General features: G+C 43.4%; 13 protein-coding genes across 13 annotated transcripts; 7 read left to right on the forward strand and 6 right to left on the reverse strand.

The window, feature by feature from the left end:
• The first annotated feature begins 81 nt into the window (after positions 1 to 81).
• Positions 82 to 784, forward strand: RPA34 (DNA-directed RNA polymerase I subunit RPA34). Its single transcript, XM_020217829.1, has one exon. It carries the CDS (start codon positions 138 to 140, stop codon positions 747 to 749), a length of 612 nt encoding a protein of 203 aa, XP_020073079.1. The 5' UTR covers positions 82 to 137; the 3' UTR covers positions 750 to 784.
• On the reverse strand, positions 387 to 1,696 carry TFA2 (transcription factor TFIIE subunit TFA2). The gene has a single exon (XM_020214022.1). It carries the CDS (start codon positions 1,654 to 1,656, stop codon positions 820 to 822), a length of 837 nt encoding a protein of 278 aa, XP_020073080.1. The 5' UTR covers positions 1,657 to 1,696; the 3' UTR covers positions 387 to 819.
• Positions 1,697 to 2,888: 1,192 nt separating this feature from the next.
• On the forward strand, positions 2,889 to 4,016 carry CYBJADRAFT_160041 (uncharacterized protein; the record flags this gene model as incomplete). Its single annotated transcript, XM_020213504.1, has 1 exon — positions 2,889 to 4,016. One exon carries the CDS (start codon positions 2,889 to 2,891, stop codon positions 4,014 to 4,016), a length of 1,128 nt encoding a protein of 375 aa, XP_020073081.1.
• A 323-nt stretch (positions 4,017 to 4,339) lies between these two features.
• CYBJADRAFT_170505 (uncharacterized protein) lies at positions 4,340 to 5,368 on the forward strand (the record flags this gene model as incomplete). The annotated part of the gene is made up of 1 exon (XM_020216120.1): positions 4,340 to 5,368. One exon carries the CDS (start codon positions 4,340 to 4,342, stop codon positions 5,366 to 5,368), a length of 1,029 nt encoding a protein of 342 aa, XP_020073082.1.
• Positions 5,256 to 6,478, reverse strand: SFH5 (Sfh5p). Its single transcript, XM_020214023.1, is given in 2 exon segments — positions 5,256 to 6,408; positions 6,422 to 6,478. The coding sequence occupies 1 exon segment, from the start codon at positions 6,283 to 6,285 to the stop codon at positions 5,440 to 5,442; it is 846 nt and encodes a 281-aa protein (XP_020073083.1). The 5' UTR covers positions 6,286 to 6,408; positions 6,422 to 6,478; the 3' UTR covers positions 5,256 to 5,439.
• A 581-nt stretch (positions 6,479 to 7,059) lies between these two features.
• On the reverse strand, positions 7,060 to 8,621 carry CYBJADRAFT_133997 (uncharacterized protein). The gene has a single exon (XM_020213115.1). It carries the CDS (start codon positions 8,598 to 8,600, stop codon positions 7,110 to 7,112), a length of 1,491 nt encoding a protein of 496 aa, XP_020073084.1. The 5' UTR covers positions 8,601 to 8,621; the 3' UTR covers positions 7,060 to 7,109.
• A 269-nt stretch (positions 8,622 to 8,890) lies between these two features.
• On the forward strand, positions 8,891 to 9,555 carry ARL3 (Arf family GTPase ARL3; the record flags this gene model as incomplete). The annotated part of the gene is made up of 2 exons (XM_020213116.2): positions 8,891 to 8,983; positions 9,052 to 9,555. 2 exons carry the CDS (start codon positions 8,891 to 8,893, stop codon positions 9,553 to 9,555), a joined length of 597 nt encoding a protein of 198 aa, XP_020073085.1.
• On the reverse strand, positions 9,556 to 11,679 carry COS111 (Cos111p). The gene has a single exon (XM_020217277.1). The coding sequence runs from the start codon at positions 11,651 to 11,653 to the stop codon at positions 9,953 to 9,955; it is 1,701 nt and encodes a 566-aa protein (XP_020073086.1). The 5' UTR covers positions 11,654 to 11,679; the 3' UTR covers positions 9,556 to 9,952.
• Positions 11,680 to 12,254: 575 nt separating this feature from the next.
• CYBJADRAFT_165400 (TauD/TfdA dioxygenase family protein) lies at positions 12,255 to 13,709 on the reverse strand. The gene has a single exon (XM_020214024.1). It carries the CDS (start codon positions 13,497 to 13,499, stop codon positions 12,306 to 12,308), a length of 1,194 nt encoding a protein of 397 aa, XP_020073087.1. The 5' UTR covers positions 13,500 to 13,709; the 3' UTR covers positions 12,255 to 12,305.
• A 1,219-nt stretch (positions 13,710 to 14,928) lies between these two features.
• On the forward strand, positions 14,929 to 17,338 carry FAR1 (cyclin-dependent protein serine/threonine kinase inhibiting protein FAR1). Its single transcript, XM_020214025.1, has one exon. The coding sequence runs from the start codon at positions 15,087 to 15,089 to the stop codon at positions 17,160 to 17,162; it is 2,076 nt and encodes a 691-aa protein (XP_020073088.1). The 5' UTR covers positions 14,929 to 15,086; the 3' UTR covers positions 17,163 to 17,338.
• Positions 17,339 to 17,737: 399 nt separating this feature from the next.
• CYBJADRAFT_165402 (mitochondrial carrier) lies at positions 17,738 to 18,895 on the forward strand. Its single transcript, XM_020214026.1, has one exon. It carries the CDS (start codon positions 17,844 to 17,846, stop codon positions 18,768 to 18,770), a length of 927 nt encoding a protein of 308 aa, XP_020073089.1. The 5' UTR covers positions 17,738 to 17,843; the 3' UTR covers positions 18,771 to 18,895.
• Positions 18,852 to 20,462, reverse strand: EXO5 (Exo5p; the record flags this gene model as incomplete). Its single annotated transcript, XM_020216121.1, has 1 exon — positions 18,852 to 20,462. The coding sequence occupies one exon, from the start codon at positions 20,460 to 20,462 to the stop codon at positions 18,852 to 18,854; it is 1,611 nt and encodes a 536-aa protein (XP_020073090.1).
• A 283-nt stretch (positions 20,463 to 20,745) lies between these two features.
• Positions 20,746 to 23,465, forward strand: SWI3 (Swi3p). Its single transcript, XM_020214027.1, has one exon. The coding sequence runs from the start codon at positions 21,044 to 21,046 to the stop codon at positions 23,111 to 23,113; it is 2,070 nt and encodes a 689-aa protein (XP_020073091.1). The 5' UTR covers positions 20,746 to 21,043; the 3' UTR covers positions 23,114 to 23,465.
• The last annotated feature ends 254 nt before the right edge of the window (positions 23,466 to 23,719 follow it).

Here is a 23,719-nt window from a genome sequence, read left to right on the forward strand (position 1 = left end):
TTTTTTACGGGCAAAAGTTTTTTCTTTCATGCGATGCCCTTAGAGCCTCGGAAAGAAAAATTTATATGGCAAGTTCAAAATGGACACTTTATTGAGTTGAATCATTGGGAAATAGAGAGGGAATTTCAAGACATAAGATGTCACTTTCTAAAGATTACGTTACGGACTCAGAATCTGACGAGGAGCAAGTCTTCACTGTTCCAAAGAACTACCAAAAAGTTGTCCCTACAAAGCTCCCGACCAATAAGGAGATTTGGCTCATCAAGGCCCCAAAGGGCTTCAACTTTGATAAACTGTCAAAGATGCCTCTAAGTTTCAATCCAATGGAAGAGAGTAATCCACTGGAACAGAACGGTAAGACATTTGTCATCCAAGAAGATCTTACGGATTTGGTATCGGAAGGTGCCAAGTTCAAAGTCATTGGTGATGGGATGAGAGACATAAAGAGATTCTATAACGTTAGAGAAAAAGTGAAGATTCCAAGCATCAACTACGATAAAGTTGTGAAACCAAGAAAGGACGTGAGAAAGGTCAATGGTCTTCAGAAACAGCACTTTGCTACGGGTTACGGACGTGCCACGGGGGATGAAACAAGTGACGTTGAAGTGGATGAAGATGTAGACATGGATACCACACCAGTGAAGAAAGAGAAGAAGGAAAAGAAGGAAAAGAAGGACAAGAAGGAGAAGAAGGAAAAGAAGGAAAAGAAAGAAAAGAAGGAAAAGAAGGAAAAGAAAGAGAAGAAGTAAAATCTACAATATCCTCAGTTACATTTTTTTTCTCGTGAGTCTTTTGATAATAAATTGATTCTACTTATCATCAAACGCTGTAGTCCTTTAGGATACCAGCCATATGAGTATTGGTAATCTTTCCCTTTCTTTGTTTTCTCTTTTTCGTCTCTTGTTGAGTGGTATCCTTCTTAATCGTATTTGGATCAACACTTGCAGGTTTCAATCCCAATGCACTCAGCTTTCCAGGTAATTCTGACCTCTCTGGAAGCTTCACGTTCTGCCAACTCTTGACAAATTCTTCATCTATCGAACCCAGTTCACCACCCAAGTTGAACCAAACCAATCTTGGATTGTTATCCTTCTTTGTCCGTAACACCAGTATTTTGCCTTCTTCTTCCAACTCGTTAATTGCATCGATACAACCGTTCCAGCCATCTTTCAACTCCTTCACAGAGATACCTTTAAAAGTTGTCTGATCAATGAGAAATTTCAGTAAATCATCTTTGGTCTTGATGTTGTGAATCGACACATACTCCAATGTCTGGTCGTCCTTGTCGTACTGGATCTTTTCCAAATTTGTCAATAGATTAACCAATTTTTGTCTTTGCGAATCCTCGTTCAGGTTCAAGTAGGATAAAAGTGCATCAATCGCCACTGGCTGAGCCTTTCCCTTTATGTAATCCACTGCTAAGAGTAACTTTGTGGATAAATGTGTGCCAGATGGATCGATGTGCTGTTTCTTTGATTCCTCGTTCTCATCGTCCTCATCCTCGTCGTCCAATCGACGTTTAACGGGTGGTTGTAACGGCTGTGGAGTGGTGGACTTTCTCGAAGGTGATGGTGACGTTATCGTACGTGAAGTGAGCACAGGTGCAGACTTGACCTTCGATTTGAAGGCATTCAGGTTATCGAGTAAGTTTGACATTTGTTAGCGTCCACGTATTGGCTAATAGTGTACGTTCAACCTCGAGACAAGGATGTCGTTAAACTGTTGAAGTATGCCCTCGAGATAGTTATTGGGGGAAGTTGAAACATCCGGACACCTGTAAAACCCAGACACCACATAACTGAAAAAAATTTTCGGGAAATTTGCAAAAGGTTTTTTGCGAAAAAAAAACGTTTTCAACTTTTACCTTATTTGTTTTTCTACTAATTAACTAAAACCAACTAGGATTTAATGGCACATGGTATGCTTCAATGCCATGGTATAAGCGACACGCTAGCTACTTAAACTAGAATGTTGTGGCCTTTAGTCTTAGGAGACCAATTGTTTACGACCCAGCTTTAAAACCATCGCTGTTTAGGCTCCGACTGTGCTCTTTACGCAGTTGTTGAGCCCATGAAGCGGTGATGACCTATGGCATTGGGACATTTCTGATCTTGTTATGTATTAAAGTGTGGAAAGAGAGGTGCATGTGAACGTTGACGTGTGACCTTAGAACCGGTCAAAGCGTGGATGCACTTCAGAGACGGCACTTGTAGTTGCTTGTGTGCATTATTTGCACGTCGTACTATCGCAAGATGTGTTCATCTGAGCGAGCCGTTGACTGTACTACTCCGAGCTAATGTTGTGTAATATTCGTAGCAGGGCGTTGTTGGGACGTTAGTGGCCGGCCATAGTGTTGATGATAACCAGTGGTTGTGGTGCTTTCTCCGCCTACGGCTGTTGCCAGACAGCACACCGTCTCACGCAGCTACGAGGCTCGTAATACAAGACTATCAATACATTGTTCCCAAACAGTTGGAAGACAAGTCTATTGATTAATGTCACAGCTCGGCGTGGAGAGGGCTCATGGTTGTCTGAAACTGCAATGATTAACAGTTGAAAGAGCAGACACTCCCAATCATCACTGTTCTATATGGAAACGCACCAGCGTCGATGGTATTAACACTTCTGCTAGTCGAACATGCGAGCATCAGCTTTTATGTCGTCATTGGTACGCTACACACGCTTCTGAATGTTTTCAGCGTGGACTCTGAACGTTGTGCTGCTTTTTAAATACGGTCGATCGTACATGATCGGACATTGAAGCAATCAGACGCAGATCGAAGCTATGGACCGCACATAGTTACCTAACTTCCTCCTTCATTCAGATACTACTTTACACCTTTGTACCAATTTCTGTTGTTTAGCAGGTATTATTGGTCTTTGGAACGATGAATAACACACACATGCCATCTCAGAATGAATCGAGGACCGAATGGTTTGATCAATTTACATCACAAAGCACTCCACAGTCACCGTCAGGCCCGTCAATGACGACTTTCGACGTTGATGATGGCCCTGGTATCCACGGGATAATTTCAAGAACAGATGTGGTGTTATTTGTTGATCCTAATGAGCCTGCAAACACTGAGGAGGCGAAAGCTGAGGAGTCTCAAGCTGACGAGCCTCAAGCTCACAAGCCTCAAGCTGATCTGTTCAAGAGGGAGAGAGTCCCTGAATACTTGATCAAGTCCCTGAACAGCTTCTCTTCTTACCAGCTTAAGGCCCTCAACACTCCCCTGAATCGTACCAAGCTCCAGATCAAAATCACCAGTCTCGGCTCGAACAAGCGTGATTTGAAGCTGCCAGGCCCTGATGCCTTCATTACCGCCACGCTTATAGCCATCAACAAGTTGATGTCGGAACAAGAGGTTGCAGCGTCTCGCAACATCCCAACGTACACTCAGAAGTTTGTCAACCAGCTTGATGCTTCCTTACTGGTCCTCGACGACCAATCTGACACTTTCTTCGTCGTCCCAATAGCAAGAAACAGAGAGGTGGAAGATGGCGAGCTTCTAGTTGAAGTGACAACTGCAGCAGTGTTGGAGGCACTGCAAACTCAACTTGAGTGGTATACATCACAGACATTCCACCTAGGTGACTATCCTGACATTGGGTTCAAGCTACAGCCGGTTGAGCGGCAAATACCTGACGAGAACATCCTTCTCCTGAAAGTTGTGGTGCCATGGAAGTACCTGGCCCTAATTGGCCAGCCCACAAACTTCTTCTTTGACCAGTTCATGAAGGATGAGACTGGCCAGGTTCAACCTTACGAGATACTGGATCAGTATTTCGGGTATGACCCTACAAACCCTCAGCCTGATTTCCAAGCTATACACCTCTACAAGAATAAGAACGAGGACCTGGTCATCAAGGGCTTCATCATACTCCACAAGAAGTCGGAAATGCTTCCTAGACACGACGTCGATGGATTCAAGTGTACGGTTCTCGACAGGGCCCAGTGGTTGTCCCACCATTCCCCGTCCATGGTGTACACGGGGAACACCGGGAGCCAGTAGTTTCACCGTTGTGAAGCTCAAATCTTCTATCCTTAGCCGAGATACAGCAATGGATGATCCACCATTGACGTCTTGTAGGAACAAATACGTAGAGCATAGCGTTCACCGGGGGTTTGTTACCAGGCTGGCGTGGGCCTTCGCTGTGTATGGTGATGGTTTCAGTAGGCCCGTTCGTGGTGGAGTGAGGCGGTGGGGGTAAAATTTCCTTTACCCTCTGCCTGGGGTTTGCTACAACAACAATACCTACGCCACTACTGCTTTACTGCTACTTTACCACTACTACCACTGCTACACGGGTTAAACGGCACACGCTGGTCTCGAAGATGTTACGGAGATCGTTTTCACAGGCCTCAAAGCTACAAAAGAAGCTGAACAAAGATGAAATAGCCAAGGCTCTGTCACTGCTGAAGGGCACCTCTTCATTGAATGGGATTGATGTCACGTCGGAACAGGAGAAGCACAAGTACATTAGCTACTTCACGAGGGCTCTGAACTCCAACATTGGCGATAGTGCTGATGACCTGGCCACAGTGAAGAGCCACTTCACGCACTCTTTATTGGGGCTGAATACCATTCTGAACGTGAACAACAAGACCCATCTCGACCCTATAAGTATCAAGGATAGAGTGTCGAGGTGCACAGATGAGAAACAGGTGCTGGAGATATTTGATGAGCTGCTAACGAATGAGACTTTAGACATCAAGAGCTTCAAGCATATCCTGACGAACAAACACGTGCAAGACCTGGATTATATCTACTCAAGACTGCAATTTGTACACTCTGACGAGTTGAAGATTTTGGTGTGCTCTAGAGCACTCATGCAAAAGAAGACCAGCTTCGCTCAGGATGTCTACGAGGACAACCTGGGCAAGTGGCTGATGATGCGTGAAGAAGCGAAACTCTCACAGTTCTCTGAGAAGTCTCTGTATCAGGTCATCTGGAGAATAGACAAGGATATCTCCCTTTTACAGAGGCTGAGCTATACACAGGCTTCTTATCTCATGTTGATTGAGACGATTCCAAGACAGCTCCCACATCTACCAGCTCCAGCACAGTTCCAGTTCACTTCAAACCAGAGGTTGTTCTTGAAATTTGTCAATTTCATCAATAAGAAGCCTATAACGTCAACTTCCAACAAACTATTGCAGAGGCTTCTTCGTTTGAACGTGGAAGCCATGATCTCTAGGGAAGTGAACGATGAAATGACCATACATAAGTACCGTTATGTCAACGGGCTGGTGGACCTTTGCGACGATTTACAGAAGGAGTATGGCGACGCCTCGGAGCTTTATGAGACACTACACTCATTGCACGACGTTATTCAACACGAGACAGTTCTCAAATTCATTTAAGCCTCGCTATTATCAACAGATACAATACAGAAAGAGAAAGAATTCCCAATTACATAATACACACGTTACTATCAATCCATCTCGTTGGTGAACTCCTGTTGTAGTAAGAATGACGTGTAGGCCGTTGGCGTAACCTCAGAGATGTGCTGTTCAGTAAGTGCCAGACCCTTACCTCCATAGCTCTTTGGCACTTGTGGGCTGATGTGTTTAGCCAGATCACCACTACTCGAAAGCATGACGAATTTACTTGTTGTCTGCTTGTTCAACCAGAGCTTTACAAAGTCGTACACCCACGTCATCAGTGTCGGGACGTTGACGAAGAATTTCTTCTTCAGCAGTTCTGGGTAGTTGTCCTGGAACAGCTTGATCGTGGCCCTTGAACCTCTCTTGATGTCAGGATCGAATCTCATAAAGCTAACACCTTCATAGTCGTGGACCTGGATCATATAGTCTTTGCTATCGCTATCAAACTCCAGCTTTTGTAAGCTCTTCTCCATGATACCGATTCTGAATCTCAGAAAGGCATCGAGGTCAGTGAACAAGTCCTTTGGCTTGAACTTACCTTTCAAGTTGTACAGGTTCCACGTAACAACATCATAACCATACTGTGTCAACGCAACAACACGGTCAAACTTCTCGGCATGCTGCTCTTCAAACGCAGCCTTCAAGGGTTCAAACTGCTTACGCCATTTGAGCGTGTTTGTGAGCTGCTCCTTAGCCAATTTGGCGTCCCAGTTGTTAGCCTTCAAAAACTTGTAAACGAGGTTCTCAGCTATAGCGGCGTTGTAGAACTGGCCATCTGGCGTCAGTTGATACCCCCAAAGCTCATCGTACTCAGCTTCTTCAACAATCTCTGGTAATTCCTTCACAAGAGAGGCAGTGAGGGTGGCATGCTCCTTATCGTTTTTAGAGCTCATTGTGTGGGGATAATGGTGGTAATTGGCAAAGAGTTGTGGAGGATGGCAGAGAAGTCACGGGTATTTGTAGCGCTGTATCGTTGTGTGCGATACTCCAGTGCCCAGCACCACCGCCCAGCACCACCGCCCAGCACCAAGAGTTGTCGCACTGTAACGTTGTAAAGTGAGCAGATCCATCACAGATGTTACAGCTTTAGAAAATGACACGCGTTCAATGTGTGGTAATTGCGCGGAGGCTATCATTGGTAAGAGGAGACGGCACCTAAAATACACATTACACTTCAGAAGCTTACACTACAGAAGCCTACACCCCATCACGACAATCACAGGGGCCGCATCTACAATTAACATCTACAAAGCAGTGGCCACACCCTGATGTCACCAACATGAAGCTAAAGCCCATCAACATGGAATGGACAGAATGTATCGACAGCGTAGTTACCAAGAGTTGCTAGGGCATTCCCACGGAGGAAACTACCAAACAAAAGCTCAGTATGAGGTGCGCTATCGATATGCGTTTCTCTGGCATTCTTTTCCCCTCCAATCATCAATGTTAAGCCAAAGACTTTGATGGTGCAGTGAATAGAACGCGTTCGTATCAGAGAAACCAGAAACAGCAAAAGGAAGAGCAGAAAGGAAGTGAAAATTTTTTTTTCGTTCGTCTTTATAGCGTATTCTTCGCTATATGGATGTGTCCCCTACCAGCAGATTTGTTAGGGCTACCGGGGCAACGATGGTGATGGTGATGGTGATGACGATGGTCTACAGACTTGCTTTATCAACGTGATTGCTATGGATTAATGTACACCTTTTCGATTCAATGATTATGATCTGATCTTCTCCTGGACACCGTAGTTTTTCAATGTGTTTCTGACGAACCAGTTGGCGAATTTTCTAACAGGCTTGGTCTCCTTGACCTCGATGATCTGCTTACCATCCTCCTCGTAGAGAACAATGTCCAAGTCGTAGATTGGCACCAATTCACCTTGCAACAGCTCGCCTTCTGTCCATCTCAATTGCTTGTTGTTCAGCTTGTAAGTGCGCAAGATGGATTCCACCGTGGAAACGTCAACGTCAAGCAACTTGGCCAACTTGGAGAATTCCAGCTTGGAGTACAACGACAAGAATGGTTTGAGCCCTTGCACCGATAGAATTGGCTTGACTTTCAGTAAGAAGATCTTCCAGTGATGTGACAAGGAGTCGGTCTTCACCTCGTTGGTGGTGATGGAGATGAACTTTGGAGAACTGAATTTGAAAAGGTCCTCATACACTGGGAGGGCATCCTCACCACCTCTTGTGACTTTGTAGTACTTTTCGCTGAATTTCTCTCTGATTCCCTGGTGGAGGACGTCATCCAATCTGGTTGGACAGATGCCAACAAGGATAATCAAGAGCGAGTACATCTGGTCCGTCTTCTTTGAGAAGACATCGTACTGACCAGCCTTAGAGATGTTTCTTGTTCTGGAGATGTACAACAAGATATGGGAAAAAGTCTTGATGGCGTCGGAGTATCTGTGAAGCATTAAGTAACAGAAACCAACGTAGTAGTAGGTGGTGAAGTGACAGCCTGGAATCTTTGTGAAGAAGGCCTTCTTGTCCAACTCAATATAGTCCATGGTCTTCAAAGCCAATGTGAAGTCGCCGAGCAATGTATGGATTCTCAGCAATCCAATAATGGAGAAATATCCCAAGTTTCTGTACAATGGCAAGATACCGAACTCTCCAGCAATGGAAACGTCTTGAACTGCACCTGGGTATTTGTTCACTTGCAACTGCTCAATGATCTTAGATCTAGAGATCAAAGAGTACAATGCGTTCAAAACTGAGTATGCACTCCAAACTTCGTTGTGCTCCAACACGTACTCCAATTCGACAGGATCGCACTTCTCCTTGTTACCGATGAGTTTGTTCTTGTAGATGGCAAAGTCGTTGAATTGGTAGATGAACTCGTCAATGATGTCCCAAAGCCATTTCAACGGCAGAGCAAATGGCACAGGCCCATCCTCGTTGTTCAACAACAAGTTGAACAGATTGCAATAGTTGTTGTAAGAGCCGGTTCTGTCCTCAAGCGATGGGTCGCAACGGGCGTAGATCTGTCTGTAGTACACCTCAGAGTACAAAACTAAAAACACTTGATCATCATCAACGAGATGGGAAATCTCCAATGGTGATGGCCATGCAACATTCTTATAGAACTGCTCTGTGAGTCTGTTAAACTGGGATTCATAGCAGTTGTAGAGCTCATCCACGCTGTTGTCCAAGTATGAGCCGTGGAACGACTTGATGAACGCCTCAACTGGCTCTGGAATTGACATCTTGATGCTCTTTTGCTGGTTCAAACAGTGAGAAGAAGATATCGAACCTGGCCGACGAGTTTTTTTTCTTCACCTTATTGCCCAAGCATAAATTTTCATTTCCAAAATGGGTAATTACTGTGTTGGGATGTTTATGGTATTTATTACTAAACGCTTACGTAAGCACAATCAATTCCGATGAATAATCCCCCGGGTCTTTTGTTTATGTTTCAGCTTAGTTGTACTGGTAATATAGACACTTGTTTATGTCATCAATTGCAGACATTGGAAGTTGATAAGCTGGTGTAGAGATGTACCATCTAGTGAAGGGAATCTACTCACGTTACACGATGAAGGAGGAGTACTCTGTTCTGATCTTGGGGCTGGACAACGCAGGGAAGACGGTATGTTGTTGATGTAGTTTGATCTGTTTTATCGTCAGCACGATACTAACAAGGGCTGATATGGATAGACTTTCTTTGAGAAGGTGAAGTCCTTATACACAGATCTCAAGGCGACGCCACCAGAAAGGATTCATCCGACTGTAGGACAGAATGTGGTGCATATAAACGTTGATAAGATTGTGATCAAGTTCTGGGATCTTGGTGGACAGGAATCGCTTAGATCTCTGTGGGAAGAGTACTACGCACACTGCCATGGTATCATCTTCATTGTTGACTCCACGGACAAGGGACGTTTAGAGGAGTGCTCTGATGCGTTCATGCGTATAGCGACGGATGACTCCATCGCAAATGTTCCCATACTGATGCTTGCCAATAAACAGGACCTCGAAGACTCATTGGAGGTTGAAGACGTGAAGGAGATCTTCAACAAGATTGCCCAACATCTAAGTGCAAGAGACTCACGGGTATTACCGATAAGTGCTATCACAGGTGAAGGTGTGACGGATGCAATTGACTGGATTAAACTGAGAATGATACGGAATAAGGAGGATAGACCTCCAAACTACAGGTGAATGTATATGGTTATATGGTTTCCAATATAAAGTAAACATGGCACACAAGATAAACATAGAAAACAACCAATTACCGCATAGAACACATATGATACTCCTTCAAAGCAAAACGAAAAGATATAAAACCAAGCAAGTAGTGTAAGTCAGGTAGTAGAGTACGCCAGAGTCAAAGTAATAAGACACGAATATCAAAGACAAAATGAGAGAAGTAAAGCAGAGAAACACCAATAAAGCAAAAGAAATGAAGGATGACTGTAAAGGAATATGGCAAATGGCGAAACAGACACACACATATAGCCAAACAGCCTTACTCTTTGAAAGAAATGTCACGAAATAACTCCATAAGACATAATGAGGGAAGGGAAACCAATTCAGGTGGCTGTAATGAAAAGAAACATCAGTAATTCATACCGATTCCACGAACCAAGACATCATGCTCGTTCTCCTCTTCGATAATGGGCTCAGTTTCAGGCTGGAAGTAACGATCTAGCTCATCACATGTAAATTCCTTTGCCCATCTCAAATCACGAACCATTCCAGAGTTTGTAAAATCAACGCATTTCAACGTACCATTCAACATACTCGCTGAACGTTGAATGAAGCTTCCTCTGATGACTCTGTAGTTCAACCAGGGTAAGTTGCACATTGATAGCTCACGCAAGGATTCCAATTGTGATAGCTTGACAAGGATATCAGTGTCGTGTAATTTGTGGAACTCTGTATGTGAGTGCTTGTCGTTGAAGTGGATATTTCTATCGGAGAAGTAATGATCTATCTGTAAACCGCAATCGTTAGACTGTGTGTTGATAGCTGGAATGACAGATTCAATCAATGAGTTAACATTCGGCTTGCGATAAACGATTTGGAAATCATCAGATAGAGACAAGTTTGAAAGATTCAAGCTTTGCAAATTTGGACATAGGTCTATGAATAGCAAGATGTATCCAATTGGCAAATCCTTGGAGTTTGCATACTTCAGCAGAAATTTATTGGTGAAAGGGTGTCCTGCGCTGAAAGGCTGATTTTTCATATCTTTTACCTGAAACTTCACTGAACAGGTGATACCAATGTTCGAATCATCAGCCCCATCTCCATACAAAGTCTGCTGACCGGTACCGTGGTCCTTTTTTGAAATCAAAGACCGATTTCTTTTGATCTTGGCCTTCCACTTGAACATTTTCTTTACCCTTTGGCCCATTCTCGTGAGTTCACGATCCGAGCTCTTAAGCCTTGTCATTATCTTGCTGGTGAATGATGACGCCGTGGAGAAATTTGAATCACAGCTGATAGCAGACTTGCTCTTACTCAGAGTGTACGAGTTCAAAAGGTTAGAGCCGTACAAGGGGTCATCCTTGTACTTCCAATCCCTCCAACTGGCCAAGGCGTATTCAATGTGGTCAGATGAGATTGAATTGTTGTCATCATCTTTGTAGTCCTCGTCAGGGATCAATCCTGGTTCCAAATGTGAGAGGTCTAACGATTTAACCCACTGGCCGTTACCGGTTTCTTTCAAGGAAGAGACCAGCTGTGCCACTCTGTACGTGGAGTTCAACACAGGGGAAGAGTAAACCACCGGGGTTGCGGCCTTGTTAAACTGCTTGCTCACATAGAGACATGAAATTGTCGTCTTGTAATCACCCACAAGGGAAATAACCATAGATAGTATCTCCACTGGCAATGAGCCTATGGTGGTTGGTTGTTGCACTGAATGTGACTTAGATGAGAACAAGCTGAATGTATCAGTATCCAGCCTATTCAGAAACCTCTTCACCTTGGAATCAGCTTGCGTTAGCAATAACGACCTATACCCCAACTTCTGTCTCTTGAAGGTTTCAGTTGTTAGATCAGTCACAGTATCGTGATCTGAAGGTTGGAACTCTTTCACCGCATGCCTTGAACTGTTACGTGAGGTGTTTGGTGAAACAGCTGCATTTGAGATGATGGAGCTGCTAGTTCGGGTTCTCTGACTGGAAAGGACCGATTTTGATTGCACAAGCACAGAATTGCCGTAGTGGCTGTAGTGATCATTCACAATGTTCAGCTCACGCCTGTTTGTGTGGAAGTTACCTTGTTGTTGGTGGAAGTACACCAAAGACATCGATCAACAAGTATTACCACACCCGCCACAGAGAGATCAAATGGTTTTACTAAATAGTCACACGGCCAAAGGTTAACACTGAAATATTTTTTTTGTCTTTTATGACTACCCCTATTACTATGCAATGTTGTCACGATATGTGTGTAATTTTTCTTAATCATAGCTCATTTGGGCAAACACACTAAAAGCAGATGTCTACACAGCCGTACAACTGACAAACCTAGCCACTATGTTTTTGCTCTAACGACTGTAAACCGCGGCACAAAGAACTTTAAAGTTGTTGCTTGCGAATTTTTTGCGATAACGGTCTGCGCTAGACACGTGAGAATTGCTTTTGCTGTTCTTTTTTTGGCCTTTTTTGTGGGGTTGGAGTCCTCCGTTACGGTAACGATTTCCCAAATCGACTGGTGGGAGGGGGTTTGGATCCGTGTGCAGAATTGGTCTTGGGGATAATCACCAGGACTTGATTGTCAAATTGTCTGATCTAGTCTTGTTGACCACGGAAGAGACTTTAATTATGATTGCGCTAGAGGCTTTGACGATAATCACAGACCATACGTTCAAGAGATTATAATCATGTAATAATGGTAAACTATAAAATGAGGGGAGCTCGCTGTTTCACGTAAAGATTAAACCTTGATTATACAAGTGCCTACTTCTGACGATTCCACTCCTCCAATTCTTCCTTTGAAAGCACCGGTCTCTCTGCGAGCGGAGTAATTCTGTAGAAATGACGAGTCTTTTCAGGCTCAACGTCAACAACAGCAGAGTGAAGCACACGTCTGTTGTCCCACACAACAACGGTGCCAGGCTCATAGTGAACACGGACTTGTAAATCCTGGGAGTTGTTGACGTGGTCAAAGAGCAGCTTTAAAACTGCATCAGACTCCTCATCCTTGAGTCCTTCGATTTTCTTCACAAACCCCTGTGGTACGAAGAGAGACTTTTCCTCAGTAACAGGGTGAATTCTCACCAATGGGTGGAGAACGTCAGCTGGGGCAGGCTTACGCAGTGGTTTCCCAGTGACCTTTACAAATTGTAGAAACTGGTCAAAAGTATGGACCGCTTTCAGACCCGAAACGAAATCTTGGACCTTTGGTGATAGCCTCTTATAGGCCTCGGTGGCATCGCTGAAAAGAGTATCACCACCAGCATCTGGGGAATCCAACTCGACAAAGAAAGTTGTTCCAGAAGGATACTCTTCAAAGGTGATATCTGTGTGCCATGTTCTGAAGGATAACTTGTTGTCAGGAATTTTTGAGAAATCGCCCTTGAAACTTTCCTCAACGTTAGGTTTGTGATAAACAATGTGGAAGTCCGGTGCACCTTTTGGAGCTCCAGTTGCTGGATGGATATGTAAAGGTCCAAAATATGAACCAAAATCTCTCGCAAATTGAATACCCTTGGTTTTGAAATCTTGATCTCTAAAGGCGACAACACCACGCTGTGCGACAAATAGAGCCAGATCGTTCTTCGCAGCGTCACTCAATTGTGATAATTGAATACCTCTAACTTCAGATCCAAACTTTGGTGTCAATCTTTTAACTTGAACGGAATCTTCACCATCTTTAGGGAATAAATTGGTCAAGTTGGGATCTGCAAGTAAACCTTTGTCTGAAAATGATTTATTGTAATTATCAGGATATGCATCAAAAGTATGATCTGGATCCCATGTTGGTAACCATTCAGGGAACGCCACATTATCTGGGTTTTCAATTGGCTCCGTAGCAGTCTCTGATGCTCTCACAACGAATGACGACTTGAGAGTTTCCAATGGTGTCTCATTGATTGTCAATTTTGCTGTTGCAGCTGTTATTGCAGTTGCAGTTGCAGTTGCTGTAGTCATAAGTGTTATTGGATAGTACTGATCCAAAAAGGATGAATATATCGTTTTGAATCCAGTTTTCCCACTCCTTTATATAATATTAAAGTATCGATTACAATACCTGTTTTGAACTTGAAACCGTTGTACAAGTGAGCATATTGTTCCCATAAATCACTATACCAGGAAGAAGTTGGGGTAAAATCAGCCACAGTTCAATCTTAAGCCGTTTACACAGCCAAGAGGATACAATCTACAAAGAGAGCATCCTTGCGTAGAGGAGCAGTTTATGGTTGTACTTATCTATTCAACTTGCCACATCTCCATAAGCCACTGCTAAAAAGTAGTTACCCTTGTGGCGCAATATTGGCGATATCTCACTAAAGTTAAGCGAACTATGTGCAAATGAAGATCAAAATTACAAACTTCATCAAGAAGTGTAAGAGGCCATTTAAAAAATTAAGGACATAACATCGAGACCACCATTGGTACTGTAAATGATAGATTAGAATGAACAATTCTTCTCAATTGTGTTGAGATACCTTCACGATTATAAGAAATGCTTTACAGTATTGACCATGCAGTCAGCGAAGCACTAGGTGGCGTGTACATGGCACAGTTTATTGGGATGGTAAAAGGCGGACGGGGTGGAAACTATGGCCACTAGCAGCCAATGAAGACTGCCAATTTGTCATCATTGTTATCTATCTACAATGTTCTATCAGCGCCACTACGATCTCCATGTAAATTATTGAGCATGACTTTATAGAAGGGGCGTTAATATGGGACAGCTGAGCCACTCCATATCGCCCACAAGCCACAGCTTATTTCAGAAACACCATTTTCTGTTGCTTTGTGAGTTCAAATACAATGTTATGAGAAGGATGTTCAATTCAGTGGTGTATAGAATATCTGGAATAAGTGTCTTTTCAAAGGAAATATTTACCCATTAGTTTAAACTTTTGTATTCGTATACTTCAGTGTATGGCGCATTTACTTATGAAACGTTGCCGCATATGGCTTAGAAACAAGACGAATCAGAAAGGAATGTAGAACATTCCATCCAATTCTCAACTCGCTGCAAGAGGTTTCTCCATTCGATTATACGCAACTGTTAGGGACTCTTTGAAGAGCTGAACATCTCCTACTATTACCCCGTCAATTCCTAGCGTAAAGTACCATTTACGCATCGATACTGTCAAAGCTCCGTATATTGTCCTTGTAGTTAAACTGTTATGTCCATTCCAAGACACCCATCGACTAGCAACGAGTTAATCATTGAATAAATTTATCGAGCTATAATACTAGAATGCTCTCCTGTTGTGAATTGTTTCAATTGCTAAGGCTGCAAAGGTATTCATTCGTAAATTAAATAGCGATATCGTACAGTTTAAGCTTTTAGCATGCGCAGTTGAAATGTACGTGAATCCAGTGCCTCAAAAACTCCAAAAGGGAAACCACGAAGAGCATTGGTGGAAATGTTTCAACTTTCGAAGTTGTTCCTTTTGATGGGAAAAGTCCCTCCCGTACAGCGTGAAGAATAGTTATAACAGCTAAAGCTGTTTCTTAACAAGGCAAGGGAAGATAGAACGGAGACATTTTGCACACATTATGGACGATCATAAGAATCATTCCTCACCGCAATCGTCAAGATGGCTTAGATTCCAGAGTAGAGTATCGAGATCCATATCGTCCAAGTCCTTGAGCTCATCTACCTCAAGCTCCAGTTTCCGCTCAGAAAGCTCCAGCTCAACATGCACAACACAGATACACTGTCAGTTACCCTCTATTTACTCCCCGAGAACAACCTCAATACCAAGAACAACACCACTGTCGTTGACAACTTTTGGGAATCATTCACCTCAAACATTGTCTTCGTGCTCTACGGTCACAGACACTCCTCCGAAAGTGGCGAGCTTTATAAGCTCAAGCTCTAACAATAACAGGGACCTGAGAAAGCTGAAGAATTATTACAACAAGAAGTGTTGCTTTTGCGATGAGCCTCTATCGTCGAAGTCATACGATGAGAAAGTCATCACACTCACGTGTTCGCATGTGTCTCATGAGGAATGTCTTTGGACACTGATTATTGGTATTCCAAAAGAGAACCTGGACATTAACAAACTTTTCCCAACTTGCGGAATCTGCGGTAAAACCACTTTCCCTGAGGACGTTACTCTCAGAGACTCGCTTGTTTCTAAGTACCTGCTAAGTCCCAAGACCCAAGAGGCTGCATTACCTCCCACAATTCATTTAAAGCCACAGACCTTATCATCCCAGCTACTCATACAAGAACCCAAATTCCAGTCTTTGTCTCTACACAGCAAAAATGCCAAAGATTTGAGCATCGAAATACCTGAAATGAAAGAATCGCCGAGGTCATCATCAGTGATGCATCACCAGAAGTCTCACAAATCTAGAGGTTCTTCAATTTCTGCAATCTCTTCCATTGTCTCGTCAGTGCCTAAGTCACCGTCTCCAAAGTCACAAGTGTTCAATGCAGATGAAGTTTCATTGGCGTTATTGCGCTCGGAACATATCTCATTTTTAATTCAAGAGCTGAACAAACATGGGATACACGTCAAGGAAACTGACATAGATGCCATGGGACTCTTAAGACTAGTCGATGAGTTGAGTGTGTCAGTCGATGGAACTGAATTCAAGACGTATATTGTATACCTCTTCCAGTATGAGCTCGTACTTGTCAGAACTGGGTATGCTAAGTGGCTGAGATTCCCAGTGCAACATGTTGATGTCTGCACACCAAACAGAGCCACTTTACAACTGATGTTACAATATACTGGGTTTTACATCAAGCATGGAGACTCTTTTATATTACAGAAGTGGATTTCGGCACTGTGCGATTTAGAGCAGCACTTCAATGTTGAAAACTTGAGCTCCACGATACAACGAAAAGACCTTCTTCTTGACTTTGGTGAATCCAGTCGAATGACAATCCCAGTGTTATTATCTCCTCTTAAGTTTTCACCACAGGAGCGACAATTGCTTGTAAAGAAGGATAACATGCTGCTAGTGATTAATCATTGTTTGCCACTTCCAGGAGTTGCAGTAATGACGTTACAGAACATCTGTCGAGTATTACAGACCCAGTTCTTGGATTTCCAACTGCTCTGTACAATGGAGTGTTTAAAACAGTCCTATAGTACTGAAATAGATGGAATTGGAAAGGCTGATAACGTCGGTGACTCATTTAGCGATATGCTTGAGAGCGTGGACACTGCAAATACAGCAGTATGTATCATTACAACAGAAGATGTCTCTGAGAAGCTGAAGACAAGCTATATGATAAAGGACCATTTGGTGATCTGTGTTGGAGCAGGACGTGGGTCGAATAACACACCATCTCTTGTTTACGCATCTTCATGGGAAGACATTATGGAATGCCTAATGAGCAACTTAGACATCCATGTAGGAGAAAACCAGCTGGAAGACGATGGTGACATGGATAGTATCAACTCTGACTTTGATTCGGATTTCAACTCCGATGACAATGTTGGACTTGATGATAACGAGAGCCGTGTCGACGAATCACCAAGCACAAGCGAGGACAATATATTGAAACAAGAAACAAGGAATGTACAAGCTGGTATAGCAACTTGCAACAAATGGACGGAGCTTTTCGACACGATCGACGATGTGATGAGGCACAACCTTAAGGACAACTAATTACTTTAAATGAGATACGACTGTAATGCCACACAGTTGTAGTCACCAACAAGTGCATAGCAAAGCTCTAGCATGCTGAGATACACCGTCTCCCCCCCACCATTTGACTAGTATACACTACAATGATACACTAAAATAACCTTTAACCTCCCTGTGTGACATGCAGCAGTCACTCGAGTGCGCTTAACCATCGCGTAATCCCACCTGCGCCTATGTAGTACTGACACTCATCTACGCTTCGAAGGTGGGACTCAATTGACTAATCCAATCAGTTCCACTGGCCAAGCCTGGCACAATCAATGACATTTCACCCAACAAAGCACACCAACTACGCGGAACAACATACAGGGAACCAATGGGCTTAAAAAGAAAAGAAACAAAAAAACACCCAAGTCTGTAGATCTTTTCGATAAGCAACTTGTGCGGTACCGGCGTAATTCTTCTTAACGCGCGGGTGGGAAACGTTGCCACGGGGAAAATTTACAGGGCCGCGCTAGTGGAAGCCCACCTAAAAAATCTTCTCCGAGGGACGGAGGTCTATGTCAAAATCGAAGGTGGAAAGTTGGAACACCATCGTTTGAAGAAAGCGTTTTTTACCCATTTCCCTATCTCTTTGCTCCAATTTAAAGCACGGTTGGCGTAGCTGAGCGAGTTGCCTATCGTATCTTTTAATCTGCAATGATGGCTCAAGAAAGAACGGACATTCAGGTCCCAGTGCCAAATATCATCACGCCAGAGGAGGTTGACTATGAATCTCTTCCCGAGGACTCTTCTCTGTTGGCACAGTGCACAGCCGGTGCCTTTGCTGGTATTCTGGAGCATACTGTTATGTACCCAGTTGATGCTCTGAAGACGAGAATGCAGGCAACGAGCTTGAAAAACACACAGGGTATCTTCAACAGTATTTATAGGATTTCTCTTCAAGAAGGTTGGCTGTCGCTGTGGAGAGGTACTTCAAGTGTCATCCTAGGCGCTGGGCCTGCGCATGCGGTGTATTTTGGGACCTATGAGTACGTGAAGAAGATTCTCATGAAGGACCAGGAAGGTCACCAGCCTTTGCGTATTGGAATTGCTGGTGCCTCTGCGACAATTACTTCAGAGGCCTTAATGAACCCATTTGATGTTATCAAACAGAGAATGCAATTGAACTCTGGTGGCTCCGCGGACTTCATTCCGACAGTTAGATCCATCATCAGAACTGAAGGGTTCAGGGCATTCTACTACTCCTATCCAACAACCATCGCAATGACGATTCCATTCACCGCTCTCAACTTTATCGTTTATGAATCAGCTACGAAGGTTCTTAATCCAGACTCCGTTCACGATCCTCTGAGACATTGTATTGCCGGTGGTCTTGCTGGAGGAGTTGCAGCAGCATTTACTACCCCGCTGGACTGTGTCAAGACCATATTACAAACAAGAACAGGATTAGACGACCCTCGTATACGACACGTCCATAAGTTTGGCGAAGCTGTAAAGATTATGTACGAGGTTGGTGGAATGGCTGCTTTCTGGAAAGGTGTCAAGCCTCGTATCGTGAGTAACGTCCCTGCAACTGCAATCTGTTGGACAGCGTATGAAATGGCAAAATACTACCTAATGAAGTGATGATGCGAATTCAAAGGATCCTGTGTATGGTTTTATCCCGTTATCTATGTACATATATATGACCTTGTAATTAAAAAAAACCTAGATGCTGTTGACTCTTCTATCAACGTATTGTTCAACCATGCCTTTGGACCACGAACAGTAATCTTTAAAGTCACAATGCTGACATTTGTCATAGTAACTGTTTGCGTTGCGTTCAATTGGTTCAACTTCCCTGAGCCCATACCAAAATGCTAGAGAGGTTTTAACAAGCGCACTGACGCTTGCCTTATCCTGTGAGAGTCTGACAGTCTGGAAATTGTCATCTGCACCTTTATAGTACTTGACTGCCAGACTTCTTTTGTTTGTTAATGTAGTGATGCAATGCACTAGCTCAACAAGAATGATGATGAGATGACGAAGTGTGAGATGCGATTTCCAGCTTTGGCATAATGCTCCAAAGTTTTCATTTGCAAATTCTTGTAATTTGCTTGAAATGGGTAATTCTGAACAGAATTCATCGAACGTTTCCATCTCTGAATGTGAATGATCACCACATATCATAGAGTAGTTATACTTCAGATGGAAAGCCCCCGATTGTACCATTATATAATCTTCTTTGATAAACGGAAGGGATGCGAGAGAGTACAGAATAAAGTCATTGGATAATGGTTTGTCAATATCAATGTGTTTCCTGTCCATATATTCCTCCATCATCCTCATCCCTGATTCAGAGGTTTCCCCCAGAGTTGAGAGCATGATCTCATACATCTGAATTTGGTTCTTGGAACTCTCAAGAACCGAGGCTTGACGAGGTATTGAATGGTCTCGTCTAGTTTTTATATCGTAGACTCCAAGAGATAAGGTCCCACTCTCCACAAGTCTTAAAGCATTGAGAATATCATCAACACACCTTATGTCGTTGAAATCTTTTAATGGTTGTACTATTTGACCTTGGTCATTTTCGAATGTCAAATAGTCAATGATACCGGTTAATAGAAGATCATGTCTATGAGGATCTTTCACAAACCCATTATCGAGATTCACAAATGAATGACAGTACACTTCTCTCGCTTCACCAATCAGCAACAGCCCTGAGAGGTTAGATATTTGTGCTAGCACATTCAGTGCCTGTGTATCCTCAGAGGAAAACACAACTGTTGGAAGTTCTGTAGGGTCTAACCTTTCAACATCGAGGCGTCTTGCAAGTTCGTTTGAAACTTCTTCTTTCAAACCTTGGTCCAGTTTGTCATGGATAAGATGGCCAGATGCCATTCGAGCCAACGTTTTCTTACGACGTTGCGTACATATTCTGAAGAGCTCTTGAAGCTCACACCATGATTTGGTCAACAGCTGTGTAACGCTTAAACGAGGCAATATGGCCGGTGACAGCCTTGAGCTGCCAGAGTCCACAACCTTGGGATCCGTGTATATATCGAACGGCGACGGAGAGTAGCTCAGCAGCCGAGGTTGCAGCATAGCATCAGACACAGATACGTATTTCAGTACATTTCTGATCTCTTCCGGAGCATGTTCCCAGTCTCTCTTCCTCTTCGGCTCTATACGCTTTATAAAGTTACTGTGGATAACACCGTCTATTTCTTCTCGAGACAACGCAATGTCCTTGATAGTGATGCTTTTCTTCTGCCTGGGAATCACTCTCTTGAGCAGTTTCAAAACAACCTTCTCAACAGGCTGACCATGGCTGGTCATTTCATCCTGTGCTCAACTGCTAAAAACAGATCATTGGCTCTGCTCGTTAACCGAGCAGTGTGAAAAATGGTTCCTCAATGCAGGACGCGCACGCCTAACAAATTTGCTCCGCTGAGTGTTTTGATTTCATTACGTAATATCCATATATCTTTAGCAGTTTTCCCCTGTCTTTCCATTTTGGGAAGTCGAGACACCTCGGTCGGGATGTTTCTAGTGGAAAACCACAAAGACAGGAAAAAAAATCAAAACGAGCGGTGAAAACAACAATCAAAACACCAAACTAAGACCGGCTCCCAATAAACAAACACAAGCATCAAACCTGCTCTGTGAATCCTTGAAGGAAATCATTGTGTGAATTCCAGCTTTTATTTATACTATCATTGTTGCTGAAGAGACCACACTAAGCAGACAGATCGCCTTGACAATTGCTGGTGTACGGACTGTGGATTACTGAGGTTGGTTTACAAGGGTAAAGGGGAAAAAACACACAGACAGGTTTTATAGAATCATAACAAAGCATCCTAAGCGGAGAGCAAAAAAACAAACAAACCGGAATACGAGGCGGAATAATAATAATTGTTATGAGTGAGCTCCCACCAGATGTTGATCCTGCATATGGGATTCAGGACCAGGCTGTCGAACAGTCTCATGAGGGGCGTGTTGAACAGGCAGAGCCAGCTGAGTTTGTTGGGGCGTCCTCTGTTGGAAACGCGGCCATCGAGGCTAACGCTGTCGATGCCGGTGCCGTTGCTGATGGCGATGTTGATGTTGACGGCGATGTATCTTTGCCTGATGCTAAGGATGGCGACTATGTGAGTGACGGTGAGGCCGCTGAGGAGGAAGAAGACAACGAAGAGGATGAAGAGGAGAAACTGGAAATTGTTCGTCCAGGTGCATCAGACTCCGAGCTCGAACTACAAATAGAGACAGAGAAGCCGGATGTTGATGACGCTGAAGAAAACATAAGGAAGTCACCAACTACTACTCCGCTAATCAAGCCGGAGGAGGATTTGGTGGTTGATACTCCAAGTGCCTCTGCTGTTCAAAAATCACCGGAGACAGATGAGAAAGTGGATGATTCGCTTGACAAGGACGTCGATATGGATGTCAACGATGACGACGATAAGCACGAAGGTAAAGTGGATGAAAACAAGAACGAGGAGGATAAAGATGACAATGATAAGGAGGAGGACGCGAAAGATGATGATCATGGCGACCGTGACACTGAACCTTATATTCCACAATCGCACACCATTGTTATCCCTTCGTACTCATCCTGGTTCAACTTCAGAAAGATACATCCGATTGAAAAGGAGTCTCTTCCCGAGTTCTTCACGAACTCGAACCCTTCGAAGACACCAGCACTTTACGTGAAGTACAGAAACTTTTTGATAAATGCATACAGACTCAATCCAAATGACTACCTCACAGTAACTGCGGCAAGAAGAACGCTTGCCGGTGACGTTGGAACGATAATGCGTTTGCATAGATTCCTTTCAAGATGGGGGCTAATAAATTATCAAGTCGATGCCGAGGTGAAACCAAAACCAGTGGAACCGCCATATACGGGAGATTATCAAGTTGGTTATGATGCCCCTAGAGGATTGTTCCCTTACGAATCATTTAAACCCCCACTTGAACCAAACAAATTGGAAAAAGTAAAAGATATCATCAATGGGAAGAGAACAACCGATGAAAAGGCTAAGGAATCCACTGAAAATGGCAGTGAGACTACGCATGTGAAGGCGGAAAGAGAGTTCAAGAAGCCACGTTTGGTGGATACAATAAACGATGGGTGGACTAAAGAGGATCTGAAGAAGCTATTGGAAGGTTTGTCAAAGTTCAAAACCGATTGGGATGCAATTGCTTCATACGTTGGCACTCACACTGTGGAACAATGCATTATTCGCTTCCTAAAGTTACCAATTGAGGACAAATACCTCGAGAACTCGACAAACAACTTAGGACCTCTAAAGTATGCGCCATACCTTCCATTTTCACAAGCAGATAATCCAGTGCTGTCTACTGTTGCATTCTTGGTTTCACTGGTGGACCCAGATGTGGTGAGAGGTGCTACCGAACGTGCTATAAAGATTATTGACGAGCGTGACCTTGAAAAGCAAGTTGAACAAGAGACTAAAGATCAGGACGGTGATCTTAATGTTAATGCGTTAGAGGACGCAGCTAAAGTAGCGTTGGCAACAGTGGGAGCTAGGGCACATGTTTTCAAAACAATGGAAGAGATCGAGATGAACAAGTTAACGAACGTTATTGTTAATACACAACTAAACAAGATAGAGCTGAAACTATCACGTTTAGAAAGATTGGAAAAACAAATTGATGCTGAAAGACGTACTTTACAAAAACAACAGGAAGAACTGTTCTTGGATCGTTTGTCGTTTGCAAAAGTATCTCAGCTTGCGCTGTCTAAGTTGTCAAGTGCCACCAATCTTGAAGGTGATTCGCTCAAGGATGCCCTTGAGGATGTCAAGGAACTTTTGGATAAGCCACCACGTACTTTGATCTCATCATTTGACCTTTCGAAACGTGAATCGAGTGTTGTTGAGTCTCAAGAGGATGAGTTGGATGACGAATCGTTAAAACCAGTAAGTATCGAAACACCACAGACTTATCGCTACTGGAGTTGCTAAGAGTTCATCTGGTATCATGTTTCCTATTGTTAAAAGGTTGATTATATACCACTGTGTAAACAACATTTGTATTGTATCATATGTATTATTCAAGATCTTTTGGTTTACATGTGTACATGTCTGAAGTCCACATGTTGTAACTGACGCGTCAATAGATTAAGAAAGGAAGAAACGTACGCGTTTAGAACAACATCAAATACTGTAACCACGACTACACCACCAGATGACAACGAAGGCAGCCTGACAACTAAGGCAGCCATGGGTCCCAAGCATTTAGCAGCCAGAAACGGCCATCGTGAAGATCAAACTAATGCTTCGTTTCAGGTCTCGGCTCCCAAGGCTCATCCCCCAGTTCTCGAGTCTTAGCCAATACATTGTGCTCTTCAATGTAAACCTCTCTATTTGTAGAAGCCTTAACAGTTACACTTTTCTAAGGCGATGACGCGTGATTAGGCAGGATTAAATCGGTTAGGCTCGTGTTTCCAGACTCGCAAATAACTCAAACTCACACAGTTAGCTTCTAATACAGACAAGCACTAACAGCATTGACTGTCCAATGGAATAACTTGGTGGTTATGAATCAAGAAGTGCCCCATGTCGTGGGCT

The sequence above is a fragment of the Cyberlindnera jadinii genome (genome assembly GCF_001661405.1).
Source record: "Cyberlindnera jadinii NRRL Y-1542 unplaced genomic scaffold CYBJAscaffold_1, whole genome shotgun sequence".
Classification (NCBI taxonomy): domain Eukaryota; kingdom Fungi; phylum Ascomycota; class Saccharomycetes; order Phaffomycetales; family Wickerhamomycetaceae; genus Williopsis; species Williopsis jadinii.

Excerpts from the sequence above, each read along its gene's own strand:
- SFH5 (XM_020214023.1), bottom strand. The coding sequence starts at position 6,285 with ATGAGCTCTAAAAACGATAAGGAGCATGCCACCCTCACTGCCTCTCTT.
- CYBJADRAFT_165402 (XM_020214026.1), top strand. The coding sequence starts at position 17,844 with ATGGCTCAAGAAAGAACGGACATTCAGGTCCCAGTGCCAAATATCATC.
- CYBJADRAFT_133997 (XM_020213115.1), bottom strand. The coding sequence starts at position 8,600 with ATGTCAATTCCAGAGCCAGTTGAGGCGTTCATCAAGTCGTTCCACGGC.
- RPA34 (XM_020217829.1), top strand. The coding sequence starts at position 138 with ATGTCACTTTCTAAAGATTACGTTACGGACTCAGAATCTGACGAGGAG.
- SWI3 (XM_020214027.1), top strand. The coding sequence starts at position 21,044 with ATGAGTGAGCTCCCACCAGATGTTGATCCTGCATATGGGATTCAGGAC.
- TFA2 (XM_020214022.1), bottom strand. The coding sequence starts at position 1,656 with ATGTCAAACTTACTCGATAACCTGAATGCCTTCAAATCGAAGGTCAAG.
- CYBJADRAFT_165400 (XM_020214024.1), bottom strand. The coding sequence starts at position 13,499 with ATGACTACAGCAACTGCAACTGCAACTGCAATAACAGCTGCAACAGCA.
- FAR1 (XM_020214025.1), top strand. The coding sequence starts at position 15,087 with ATGGACGATCATAAGAATCATTCCTCACCGCAATCGTCAAGATGGCTT.
- COS111 (XM_020217277.1), bottom strand. The coding sequence starts at position 11,653 with ATGTCTTTGGTGTACTTCCACCAACAACAAGGTAACTTCCACACAAAC.